This window comes from Catharus ustulatus, chromosome 12, assembly GCF_009819885.2.
Source record: "Catharus ustulatus isolate bCatUst1 chromosome 12, bCatUst1.pri.v2, whole genome shotgun sequence".
Lineage (NCBI taxonomy): Eukaryota > Metazoa > Chordata > Aves > Passeriformes > Turdidae > Catharus > Catharus ustulatus.
The window spans coordinates 20,360,833-20,374,788 of NC_046232.1; the positions used below are offsets into that span (position 1 = coordinate 20,360,833).

General features: G+C 36.1%; 1 protein-coding gene across 2 annotated transcripts in view; it reads left to right on the plus strand.

Moving 5' to 3' along the window:
* Positions 1-13,956, plus strand: part of MAP2K5 (mitogen-activated protein kinase kinase 5) — a 129,609-nt gene that overhangs the window by 18,691 nt on the left and 96,962 nt on the right. For both annotated transcript variants that reach the window (XM_033070741.2, XM_033070742.1), the window contains exons 7-8: positions 3,099-3,147; positions 7,264-7,328. In XM_033070741.2, coding sequence (XP_032926632.1) covers positions 3,099-3,147; positions 7,264-7,328 — 114 coding nt within the window. The remainder of the gene's footprint in view (positions 1-3,098; positions 3,148-7,263; positions 7,329-13,956) is intronic.

Sequence of the window (13,956 nt, forward strand, 5' to 3'; positions counted from 1 at the left end):
ACAAAAAACCCCCCCAAAACAAACAAAAAAGCCCCAAAAAATGCTACAGAAAATAAACAAAAACCAAACCAAAACCCTAAAAAAACCCCAAAAAAACCCCAAACAACCAAAAAAAAACCACCCCCAAAAAAATCAAAAAACCCCAAAAAACCCAAACACACTCACACACAAAAATAAAAAAACCAAACCAAAACAAAGAAAAAACCCAAAAGAACTCCAAGAAAAACCACAACAAAAAACCCCAAAAACACCCACACAAAAATTTAAAAAACCCAAAAAAAACCCCCCAAAAAAACCCCAACCCCCCCAGAAAAAACCACAACAAAAAACCCCCAAAACCAACACCCATATTAAAAAACCCAAACCAAAAAAAACCCCCAAAAAAACCAAACACACCCACACAAATAAAAAAAACAAAACAAAAACCCCAAAAAACCCCAACCCCCCCCAAAAAACCCACAACAAAAAACCCCAAAAACCAACACTCATATAAAAAAACACCACAAAAAACCCCCAAAAAACCAAAATCACACCCACACAAAAATAAAAAAAACAAAACAAAAAACCCCAACCCGCCCCCCCAAAAAAACCACAACAAAAAACCCCAAAAATCCACACACACAAAAATAATAATAATAAAAAAAAACCCAAAACAACAAAAACCAAATAAAAAAACCCCCAAAAACCCCCAACCCCACCCAAAAAAACCACAACAAAAAACCCCAAAAATCCACACACACACAAAAATAATAATAATAAAAAACTCCCCAAAACAACAAAAACCAAATTAAAAAAAACCCAAAAACCCCCAACCCCCCAAAAAAACACAACCAAAAAAACCCCAAAAATCCACACACACACAAAAATAATAATAAAAAAAAACCCCAAAACAACACAAACCAAATATAAAAAAACCCAACAAAAATCCAAATATCCTGGCCAAGTTTGGTCCCACTCAGCCCATTGCAGAGCACCAAAAAAACCCCAAATAAATCAGAATATCCTGGTGCTCTCCCCCCTAATAGAGGCTGAATAAATCAGATTTTTCCTGCACTAAAGAAGCTTCTGGAAGATTCTTTGTCACCTCCTCTGCTGTTTAATTGCCATTCCTCCTCCAGAACCTTCTGCAGTTCTGTTTTTGAAGTCCCTGAAAGTCTCTCTTTGTTTTCATGTTCACAAATTGTTAATCATGAAAGATGACAGGATCAACTTTATGTTTCCTTGGGAAATTTAATTTAAATTTTTTTTTTTCGTGTTGTTCTTTCAAGAGGCCCATTAAAGAACAAAGCAGCCAATCTGAAATCTGGGTTTTGTTCCTGTTAATAATCAGCTGTGATCAGCTCACGTGCTCTGCCCTTTCAAGAATATCTTATTTTGTACTTTTTTCTTGGTTTTTTTAACTTCAGAATGTCTCTTTTTTTTTTTTAACTTCAGTCTCTTTGAGAGAAAGTTTTGCTGCCCAGGCAGTTTGTGGTTGGAGCTCCAAGGAAAAGAAAAATCAGATTTTAGGGGAACAGTTTGTCAGAATAAATCAGATTTTAGGGGAGAATTTTGTTAGAATAAATCATATTTTGGGGGAAAAGTTTGTCAGAAAAAAAAAACATTTTAGGGGAACAGTTTGTCAGGAAAAAATCAAATTTTGGGGGAACAGTTTGTCAGAAAAAAATCAGATTTTAGGGGAACAGTTTGTCAAAATAATTCAGATTTTAGGGGAAGAGTTTGTCAGGAAAAATCAGATTTTGGGGGAACTGTTGGTCAGAAAATTCAGATTTTGAGGGAAAAGTTTCCAAAGCAGCAAATCTGAAATCTGGGTTTTGTTCCTGTTAATAATCAGCTGTGATCAGCTCACGTGCTCTGCCCTTTCAAGAATATCTTATTTTGTACTTTTTGCTTTTTTTTTTTTAACTTCAGAATGTCTCTTTTTTTTTTTTAACTTCAGTCTCTTTGAGAGAAAGTTTTGCTGCCCAGGCAGTTTGTGGTTGGAGCTCCAAGGAAAAGAAAAATCAGATTTTAGGGGAAAAGTTTGTCAGAATAAATCAGATTTTAGGGGAAGAGTTTGTCAGAAAAATCAGATTTTGGGGGAACAGTTTGTCAGAATAATTCAGATTTTAGGGGGAAAGTTTGTCAAAATAATTCAGATTTTAGGGGAAAAGTTTGTCAGAATAAATCAGATTTTGGGAGTTTTGGAAGAAGTTTGAAGCCATTCAAGGTTTTACCCTGTCAATTAAATTCAGTGATGATTAAATCCATAAGTTCAGTGATGGAGTTAAAATCAGTGAGGATTAAATTAATTAAATTCACTGATGGAATTAAAATCAGTGAGAATTAAATCCATTAAATTCAGTGCTGGAATTCTTCTTTTTTCTCCTTTTTTCCTCCTCCTCCCATGAAGGGATTTTTGACTTTTTTTTTTTTTATTTTAAATTTATTTTCCCCCTTAGACTTGGTGAATAAAAACTTGTACAGGTTGTGTGGAAGGGGAAAATTTGATTTTTTTTTTTAATTGTTCAGTGCTTTTCCTCCATCCCTGATCTCTCCACATTTTCTCTTTGGGTTTCATCTCAGAATTTGGAGCCTCAAGTTCCAGTTGTGCTCACTTGGAGTGAAATGACCTTGGGCATTAAAAATAATGTAATAAAAATAATCTAAAAAAAATTCTAATAAAAATCTAACAGAAATCTAAAAAACAAAAAGAAGATCTGAAAGAAATATTTTAAAAATGTATCAAAAAATCTAAAAAAAATCCCCAAAAATCAAAACAACAACAACAAAAAACAAACAAAAAATATAGAAAAAATACCAAAAAATCTATAAAAAAACCCCAAAAAACCCCCAAACCCCCAAAACCCCAAAAAACCAAAAGGACAACAACCAAAAAGAAGAAATAAAAAACAACCCCCCAAAAAATCGAAAACCCCCCCAATAAAGTCTAAAAAAAATCCAAAAGAAATCTTTTAAAAAGTACCAAAAAAATCTTTAAAAAGTCTTACAAAAACCCCAAAAATCGAAAAAAAAAATCTTAAAAAAAACCTAAAAAAATTCTAAAAAATTATTTAAAATCAGAAAAATAATCTTATTTGGTTTTGTTTCTTTTCCAGCTTAAAAAAATCCTCAGCAGAGCTGAAGAAAATCCTCGCCAATGGCCAGGTGGGTGCTGGGAGCTGCAGGGCTGGGATCTGGGATTATTTATTCTGAAATAAGTTTTTATTTTCTTAGAAATTGCTGCATTTTTATTTATTTACAAATAGCTGAAAATTTATTTCCTTGCAAATACTTGAATTTTTATTTACTGGCAAATATTTGAATTTTTATTTATTTAGAAATTATTTCAATTCCTGCAGAATTCTGCTCACAGATCCACAGCTGGAGCTGGGTTTCAGGATAAAATTTTAATTTTTATTCATTTTGGGGGGGATTAAATCCCACTTATGATAACTTAAGCCTGGTTTATTATTTTTGTTGATTTTTTGGGAGCCATTCCTAATAAAATTCCCCTGGTGGTTTCCATTTTCTTTAATCAAGAATTTATTGAGTGCAAATTATTTATTTCAATTTCTGCAAAATTCTGCTCACAGATCCACAACTGGATCTGGGTTTCTGGATAAAATTTTAATTTTTTTTTATTTTGGGGGGGATTAAGTGCCATTTACCATTAATTAATCTTTATTTTTGATGATTTTTTACCATTTTCAGCTGGGAACCATTCCCAATAAATTCCCCCCTGGTGGTTTCCATTTTCTTTAATCAGGAATTGATAAAAACCATGAAAAACAGAGCCCCTGGTTCTTCAGGAAAATCAAATATTGGCAGGTCAGGAATGGCTCTGTGCTGGCTGCCCTGCAGGGGATGGGATATAAATATTTATTTATCATTATTTATCAATATTTATCAATATTTATTTCCCTGCTGTCACTCAGGGGGGTGGCAGGAGTTCATCAGGAGCTGCTGGAAATTTGGATTTCAGCTCCTCATTGGTGCTGGGCTCCCACCCAGGGCTCACTGGGGGCTTCATTATTTACCAAAAATCACCCTGAATTTGTCAGGGTTTATGGGGAATTTGTTCCTAATTTATAGAAAAAACATCTCGATTTTATTGGGAATTTTGTTCTTAATTTATAGAAAAATCTACCTTGAATTTATCAGGATTTATTGGGAATTTTGGTTTTAATTTATAGAAAAAACACCTTGATTTTATCAGGATTTATGGGGAATTTTGTTCTTAATTTACAAAAAAACCCACCTGGATTTTATCAGGATTTATTGGGAATTTTGTTCTTAATTTATAGAAAAACCACCTTGAATTTATCAGGATTTATTGGGAGTTTTGGTTTTAATAATTTAGAAAAAAAATCTTGAATTTATCAGGATTTATGGGGAATTTTGTTCTTAATAGTTCCTAAAATCTCACCTTGATTTTATCAGGATTATTTGGGAATTTTGTTCTTAATTTATAGAAAAATCACCTTGAATTTGTCAGAATTTATTGGGAATTTTGTTCTTAATTTACAAAAAACCCACTTGGATGTTATCAGGATTAATTGGGAATTTTGGTTTTAATTTATAGAAAAAACACCTTATTGGGAATTTTGGTGTTAATTTATAGAAAAATCTACCTTGATTTTATCAGGATTTATGGGGAATTTTGGTTTTAATAATTTAGAAAAAAACACCTTGAATTTTTCAGGATTTATTGGGAATTTTATTCTTAATTTATGGAAAAAACACCTTGATTTTATCAGGATTAATTGGGAATTTTGGTTTTAATTTATAGAAAAAATCCTTGATTTTATTGGGAATTTTGTTCTTAATTTATAGAAAAATCTACCTTGAATTTATCAGGATTTATGGGGAATTTTGTTCTTAATTTACAAAAAAACCCACCTGGATTTTATCAGGATTAATTGGGAATTTTGTTCTTAATTTATAGAAAAAACACTTTGAATTTATCAGGATTTATTGGGAATTTTGATCATAATTTGTTGTGAGGATCCAACTTGGAAAAGCAAAACTCCTTAAAGTGACCAAACCTGCAGGCTGGGAGAAATTAAAATTATTTTTATTTTAGGGATCCTCTGTAGGATATAAAATATATAATAAATATATACTAAATAAATATAGAAAATAGAAATAATAATCACCTTCTAATTGGAGTTATCTCAGCAATCCCAGTGAGAATTCACATTTTTTTCTCAGGTAGTAAAAGGAAAAAAAACCCAAAACCATCAATTTTGGATTAATCATTCCTGTCCTCCCAACTGCTTATAAATCAATAAAATATTTCATTTTCTGCTCATTAGAAATGCTGAGTATTGACTCCTTGGGACATTTCAGTTTGTGTTAATGCACAAAAATGCCATTTTTAACCTGTGAAATATTGAACTTGGTGTCCCATAAAATACAATTAATTACTGAAAACAAGTTCATTTTTCCTTGGAAATTATCTTTTCAAAGCAGGATTTGCCCAAACATTTTCTATTTAAAATGATCAGGCAGTGGGGGAATCTTGGTGGAAAAGCAAATTGTTTAATGAGAATTAATTCTGATTAAAGTATTTATTTTGAAATGGAAATGTGCATTAAAAAAATTATATTTATGATGTTTTTAATTTGTGCAAAATCAGAATAATTGTGATTGTCCAGAAGTTGAACTGGGATTTTATGTTTGAATATTTGGATTGGTTCTGGGATTTTATATTTGAATTATTTCTGGGATTTTATATTTGAATTGGTTCTGGAATTTTATATTTGGATTGGTTCTGGGATTTTATATTTGAATTGCTTTTGGGATTTTATATTTGAATTGTTTCTGAGATTTTATATTTGAATTGGTTCTGGAATTTTTTTATTTGAATTGCTTTTGGGATTTTATTTTTTGAATTGGTTCTGGGATTTTATATTTGAATTGGTTCTGGAATTTTATGTTTGAATTCTTCTTTGGCAATGTGTTAAACTGTTGTAAAATCCAAATATATTTATAAAAAAAAGCCAAATTCAGGAATTTGCAGTGTGCAGAGCTTTCATCAGCTGAATTTCTCAGTCATCCCAATGAGTGCAAAGATTAAGGCAAAAAAATTTGATTATTTCAAGGAAAACTACTTTGATTGCAATTCCAGATTGTTTTTTTTAAATTTAAAATATATTCTTTAGATTAAAAAAATGTATAAACTGAACTGTGCAGCACATCCCTACTGCCACTCAATCAAGCTCAATTATCCTGAATAATTCCTGAATAAATCCTGAATAATTCCAGAATAAATCCTGAACAATCCCAGAATAAATTCTGAATAATCCCAGAATGAATCCTGAATGAATCCTGAATGAATCCTGAATGAATCCTGAATGAATCCTGAATGATTCCAGAATAAATCCTGAATAAATCCTGAACAATCCCAGAATAAATCCTGAACAATCCCAGAATAAATTCTGAATAATTCCACAATAAATCCTGAACAATCCCAGAATAAATTCTGAATAATTTCAGAATAAATCCTGAACAATTTCAGAATAAATCCTGAATAATTCCAGAATAAATCCCGAACAATTCCACAATAAATCCTGAATAATCCCAGAAGAAATCCTGAATAAATCCTAAATAATTCCAGAATAAATCCCAAACAATTCCACAATAAATCCTAAACAATCCCAGAATAAATCCTGAACAATCCCACAATAAATCCTGAATAATCCCAGAATAAATCCCGAACAATTCCAGAATAAATCCTGAACAATCCCACAATAAATCCTGACTAATTCCAGAATAAATCTTCAATAAATCCTGAATGATTCCTGAATAATTCCTGAATAATTCCTGAATAAATCCTGAATAATTCCACAATAAATCCTGAACGATCCCACAATAAATCCTGAATTATCCCAGAATAAATCCCGAACAATCCCAGAATAAACCCTGAACTTTCCCAGCTGCCAGGATTATTCCCATTCCCCTCCAACTTCCCCTTTCCCTCTCCCTCCCCGTGCCCTGACCCTCCTGAGCTCTATTATATCATTCCATTTTGACACCTTTTATCAAACTTTAATGAAATGACCCAGGCAAACAAATTGTCATTAAACTTTCCATCACTTTGTCCCTTGGTATCGTCTTTTATAAATTGGACAGCAAATGTTGTATTGATCTTCTCCTCCTTGCAGCTGAACTTGGGATGACCCAGACTGCTTGTTGTTTATGGCCTGGAGTTGCTTTTCCTTGACATTTCCATCCCCAAATGACATCTCTCTTTTGTTTTTTCCTTCCTTTCTTGTGGAGATGAATGAACAAGACATTCGCTACCGCGACATCCTGGGCCACGGCAACGGCGGCACCGTCTACAAGTGAGTGGGGTGGAGGGGCAGGGCCTGGCCAGGAGCTCAGAGTGTGCTGGGAAAATATGGATTGTGCTGGAAAAAATCAGATTGTACTGGGAAAATTCATATTGTACTGGGAAAAATTCAGATTTTACTGGGGACATGGTCAGGAGCTCAGAGTGTGCTGGGAAATTCAGAGTGTACTGGGAAAATTCAAATTGTACTGGGAAAAATTCAGATTGTGCTGGGAACATGACCAGGAGCTCAGATTGTACTGGGAAAATTCAGATTGTGCTGGGAAAAATTCAGATTGTACTGGGGACATGGCCAGGAGCTCAGAGTGTGCTGGGAAATTCAGATTGTGCTGGGGAAATTCAAATTGTACTGGGAAAAATTCAGATTTTACTGGGAAAAATTCAGATTGTACTGGGAACATGGCCAGGAGCTCAGAGTGTGCTGGGGAAAATTCAGATTGTACTGGGAAAAATTCAGATTGTACTGGGGACATGGTCAGGAGCTCAGGTTGTACTGGGAAAAATCAGATGGTACTGGGAGTGTGGAGAAAAATTCAGATTGCACTGGGGACATGGCCAGAAATTCAGATTGTGCTGGGAACATGGCCAGGAACTCAGAGTGTGCTGGGGAAATTCAGGTTGTACTGGGAAAATTCAAATTGTACTGGGAAAAATTCAGATTTTACTGGGGACATGGCCAGGAGCTCAGAGTGTGCTGGGAAAAATTCAGATTGTACTGGGAAAAATACAGATTGTACTGGGAACATGGCCAGAAATTCAGATTGTACTGGGGACATGGCCAGGAGCCCAGATTGTACTGGGAAAAATTCAGATTGTACTGGGAAAACTCAGATTGTACTGGGTACATGGCCAGGAATTCAGATTGTACTGGGGAAAATTCAGATTGTACTGGTAATGTGGAACAAAATTCAGATTGCACTGGGAACATGGCCAGGAATTCAGATTGTACTGGGGACATGGCCAGGAGCCCAGATTGTACTGGGAAAATTCAGATTGTACTGGAAAAAATTCAGATTGCACTGGGAACATGGCCAGATTGTACTGGGAATGTGGAGAAAAATTCAGATTGTACTGGGGACGTGGCCAGGAATTCAGATTTCATTGGAAACCTGTGCAGAAATTCAGATTGTACAGGGAATATGGCCAGCAACTCAGATTGTACTGGGAAACACGTTCAGAAATTCAGATTGTACTGGGAATGTGAAAAAAAATTCAGATTGCACTGGAAACATGGCCAGGAACTCAGATTGTACTGGAAATGTGGCCAGAAATTCAGATTTCATTGGAAATCTCTCCAGAAATTCAGATTGCACTGGAAATCTCTCCAGAAATATCAGATTTCATTGGAAATCTGTCTTCAGAAATACAAGATTTCACTGGAAATCTGTCTCCAGAAATATCAGATTTCATTGGGAATCTGTCCAAAAATTTGGATTGCAGTGGGAATGTGTCAGAAAAATCAGATTGCACTGAAAATCTGTCCAAAAATTCAGATTTCACAGCCTTTTTTTTTTTTTAATTTTTGGGTGCTCTGCAGGAAAAAAAAATCTTGCTGTGAACTTTTAAAATATTTTGGGGTGTTCAATTCTGTTTTTAACACAGGATCCTTTCTGGGTAACAGATCCCACCAGGGGAATTTGGGATGTGCATCATGGATTTGGGATTGCCAGGATTGATTTTGATCCTGTCAAAATTTCAATAATAAGATTTTTCCTGTGGAGAAAACTCCTTCTTATGCATGGTGCAAAGTTTGAGCTGCAAAATGTGATATCTGGGACTTAATAGTCTGCAGTGGGGTATGAAAAATATTCCAGTGGGAATTAGGAAATCCAGACTTTGTCAGAAAGCCCTGAGGGAGGAATAAAAATAAAAATAAAAAAGTTTTCTCCAGAGATCTATTTACCATCTACAGTAACCCAGCATCCTTTAGGGTTTTGTTTATACCTTACACATTTTAACTTTGATATTAACATTTTTTTTTTAAATAAGCCACAGTGCATTTAGTTTAGTTTCTGATAGGCTGACAGCTTTGCAAAATAAAGCAGAAGGTTTGGTGGAAATGAATTTCCAGAGATTCCAAGGAGGAAATTCAGGCTTGGGATGGAGTCTGGGAAAAAAATTCAGGTTGGCTTGGAGGTGGAAGGCTCAGAAACTCCTGGGTGTTTATTCCTGGGGCTTGAGGAAATGGTGTTTTCTGATTTAATTATAGATTTTATTATTATTATTATTATTATTATTATTAGGAATGTTGTGCTTTGGAGCTCAGTGAGGTGCTGCTGCCAGGTGAGGAGGCTGAGAGGGTTCCTCAGGGAATTTGGGATAAAAGAGAGTTTAAAGGTGGAAATTCTGTGTTCCCCATCCTGGGGCTGACATTCCCAGCCTGGAGGGGTCACTTGGACATTTCCCATTTTTTCCCTGTGTCAGGGCAGTTTCTGTGCCTGGTTCTCCTCCATCCCTGATCCCAAATCCCTCCCCAGCTCTCCTGGATCCCCTTTAGGTCCTGGAAGGGGCTCTGAGGATTTCCTGGATCCTTCTCCTCTCCATCTGAACATTCTCAGCTCTCCCAGCCTGGCTCCAGCCCATCCCAGCCAGGAATTCCTACCCAAAATCCCATTTAAATCTCCATTTTTCCACTCTGAAACCATTCCCATGTCCTGTCCTTCCATCCCTGATCCTCCCCAGCTCTCCTGGGTCCCCTTTAGGTCCTGGAAGGGGCTCTGAGCTTTCCCTGGAACCTTCTCCTCTCCAAGTGAACATTCCCAGCTCTCCCATCCCATTCTCAATATCCCACCCATCCTTTTCCTCTCCCAGTTTAAACCATTCCCTGTGTCCTGTCCCTTGTCCCCAAATCCCTCCCCAGTTCCCCTGGATCCCATTTAGGTCCTGGCAGGGGCTCTGAGCTCTCTCTGGATCTTCCCTTCTCCAGCTGAACATTCCCAGCTCTCCCAGCCCATCCCATCCCAGCCAGAAATTCCTCCCCAATATCCCATTTAAATTTCATTTTTTTCCACTCTGGAGCCATTCCCATGTCCTGTCCCTTATCCCAAATCCCTCCCCAGCTCTCCTGGATCCCCTTTAGGTCCTGGAAGGGGCTCTGAGCTCTGCCTGGATCCTTCTCCTCTCCATCTGAACATTCCCAGCTCTCCCAGCCTGGCTCCAGCCCATCTCATCCCATCCCAGCCAGGAATTCCTACTCAATATCCATTTAAATCTCCATTTTCCCACTCTGAAACCATTCCCATGTCCTGTCCCTTGTCCCCAATCCCTCCCCAGTTCCCCTGGATCCCCTTTAGGTCCTGGCAGGGGCTCTGAGCTTTCCCTGGATCCTTCTCCAAGTGAGCATTCCCAGCTCTCCCAGCCTGGTTCCAGCCCATCTCATCCCATCCCAGCCAGGAATTCCTGCCCAAAATCCCATTTAAATCTCCATTTTTCCACTCTGCAGCCATTCCCATGTCCTGTCCCTTGTCCCCAATCCCTCCCCAGCTCTCCTGGAGCCCCTTTAGGTCCTGGCAGGGTCTCTGATGATTCCTGGACCCTTCTCCTCCCCAGCTGACCATTCCCATCCCTGTGACACAATCCCCCCTTCCCAAGCCATTCCCAGCCCAGCAGGAAATCAGGAATTCCAGCTGGGATCCTGCCAGGGAGCTGCAGTGCCCAGGGATGTTTTATCCCAGTAAATCAATGAACATTTGTCAGGTGAAATGAATTGCAGAGGTTGGGGCAGTTTCCCTCTGCAGCCTGGAGATCGATCTGCAGCTGAACCACGAGCCTGTCTACGCCCTTTTTATCTTTTTATTCTCCTTATCTCAGGTTTTTTTTTGTTGTTTATTTTTATATTTATTTTTTACTCCCCCCCTTTTCCCAGCTGTTTATCCTCCCTCCTATCCATTATGGCAGTGAAATATTCCTGCTGCTCAGGGAACACGTCGCAGGTCGCTGAGCAAAAATTTTCTTTTTTTTTTTATATTTTTATTTATTTCATTATTTTTTTTTTCCATGGGAATGAAGCACTATTGGGATATTTTATTGAGATTGAAGTATTGATCACTTTTCCTGGTTGTTCTCTTTGGAAGGCTATGTTTAGTTAGAAAATGGATTTCATTTATTTGGGTTCTTTACAGCTGCAAGTGGTTTATGGCTTGGAGAAGAGGTGTCTTAGCTTTATTTTTATGACAGTATAATTATACTTTAGAAATACACTTGATTACTGTGTGGAGCAAAATTGTTCCACTATATTGGCTTGGCCAATATTGCTATACAAACAACTTTTCAGTCAATTGAGCCTGGTAAAAAAATCAATACTTTATAGCAATATTTCCAGGGAGAAGTTGCTGAATCTAAATGTTTTTCCTGTTCTAAAAAGAAAGGATTTTATGGCTCTTTGACATCTCATTCTGCCCCTACCTTTTGATCTGCTGTTTGCTTAATTAAGGAAGGATCAAAATTCTCCTGTAAGACATGGCAAAAGCAGTTAATTAGCTCTGCTTGCATGTTCAGAAATATGTGAGAAAATCTAAAAGCAGCCCCAAGTGCTTCTCGAACATTCCAGCAAAAGCAGGAACTCTTGCAGTGCTGCTCAGCAAGCAGAATGAGCCTGGTTTGGGGTAAAATTGTCAAGAAAAGGGTAAAAATCTGCTGGCAAAAAGCAGCTGGGTGAGCTGCTGGAGGTTTGGTTGTGTCACTCTGGTTCCCACTGGAATATTTAATATTTAAATCCAGTTTTATACATTTTTAACTATTTGATGGTGGGGTGGAGAATGCAGGATTTGGGCTCTTCCCAAACATCTGTGTGGCAGAACACCTCTGGATTTGCTTAAATTGCATTTATTTTTTGGGAATAAATCATGCAGGACATCTCTGGATTTGTTTAAATTCCCTTTTTTTGGGAATAAATCATGCAGGACACCTCTGGATTTGGTTAAATTCCTTTTTTTTTGGGAATAAATCATTCCCTGGTCATTCCAAAAGAGGTTGAAGGGATCTGCTCTGTGCTGCATCCTTGGGCTCCAGCAGAGATTTCTCTGAGATCTTTCCTCAGGTGAAGGATTTTGGAATCTCTGGATGTGCTTTGCCAGCCAGGCCCAGCTTCATTCAATTATTTACACCTCAAATCTTTGGTTTTGTTTATTTTGAACTTAAATATTGCAGAGTGGAAGCATTTCTCTCTGGCAGGTGATTACTGAATAATCAGGTCTTGATGTGTCGCTGTTTCCTTTATACAGAAGCAAGATGAAGGTTTTATTCTTATTATTTCTTATTATTTTTAAATTATTTTTTAATTTTTAAAATTATTTTAAAATTTTTTCTTTTGTTCCTTTTTTTCTTCCTTTTTCTTTTTTTCTTGTTTTTTTCTTGTTTTTTTCTTGTTTTTTTCTTGTTTTTTTCTTGTTTTTTTCTTGTTTTTTTCTTGGTTTTTTCTTGGTTTTTTCTTGGTATTTTCTTGGTTTTTTTTCTTGTTTTTTTCTTGTTTTTTTCTTGTTTTTTTCTTGTTTTTTTTTCTTGTTTTTTTTTTCTTGTTTTTTTTTTCTTGTTTTTTTTTTCTTGTTTTTTTTTCTTGTTTTTTTCTTGGTTTTTTCTTGGTTTTTTCTTGGTTTTTTCTTGTTTTTTTCTTGTTTTTTTTTTCTTGTTTTTTTTTTCTTGTTTTTTTTCTTGTTTTTTTCTTGTTTTTTTCTTGTTTTTTTTTCTTGTTTTTTTTCTTGTTTTTTTTTCTTGTTTTTTTCTTGTTTTTTTCTTGTTTTTTTCTTGTTTTTTTCTTGTTTTTTTCTTGTTTTTTTCTTGTTTTTTTCTTGTTTTTTTCTTGTTTTTTTCTTGTTTTTTTCTTGTTTTTTTCTTGTTTTTTTCTTGTTTTTTTCTTGTTTTTTCTTTTTCTTCTTCTTTTTTCCTTATTTTCTTCTTCTTTTATCCTTATTTTCTTCTTCTTTTATCCTTATTTTCTTCTTCTTTTATCCTTATTTTCTTCTTACTTTATTCTTACCTCTTATTTTTTTCTTACTTTATTCTTATTTTTTTCTTACTTTATTCTTATTTTTTTCTTACTTTATTCTTATTTTTTTCTTACTTTATTCTTATTTTTTTCTTCTTACTTTATTCTCATTCTCTTCTTATTGTTTTCTTATTTTCTTCTTATTTTGTGGTTTTCATGTTTTGTTTTTCAAGCAGAAAGGAGAAGTCAGAGGTCCTAAACTCAGCTCAGGGCATGGCTCAGCCTCCTGGGATTTATTTTACAGTGAGCTTTTGTAACTCCAGCAGCAGGAGCATAAAGGAAAAATAACCATCAAGCCCTAATGATGGCCTCATTAATTTGGGAGTTTCCAGGATCTGGGATGGGAACATCATTTCCCATCTTGCCAGAATGCTGTGGGAGCAGAAGGCTTCACTTGGAAGTTGAGTCATTGGGAGAGAAGTGGCTGTGGATGATGTCCCAGCCCAGGGATTGGAAAAGAGGCAGAAATGAGGGAGTTTAATTGCCTGCAGCAATTTCCTCCAGCAGTTCTGCACTTGGGGTGGAACATTCCAGAAGTTTCCATCTGCCCTGGGCTCCATTCCCCGTCTCAGGCAGCCTGGGGGTGCCCCATTACCCTGCAGAAATGAAATGTGGGAGCAGCTGCAGCTGGGATGAG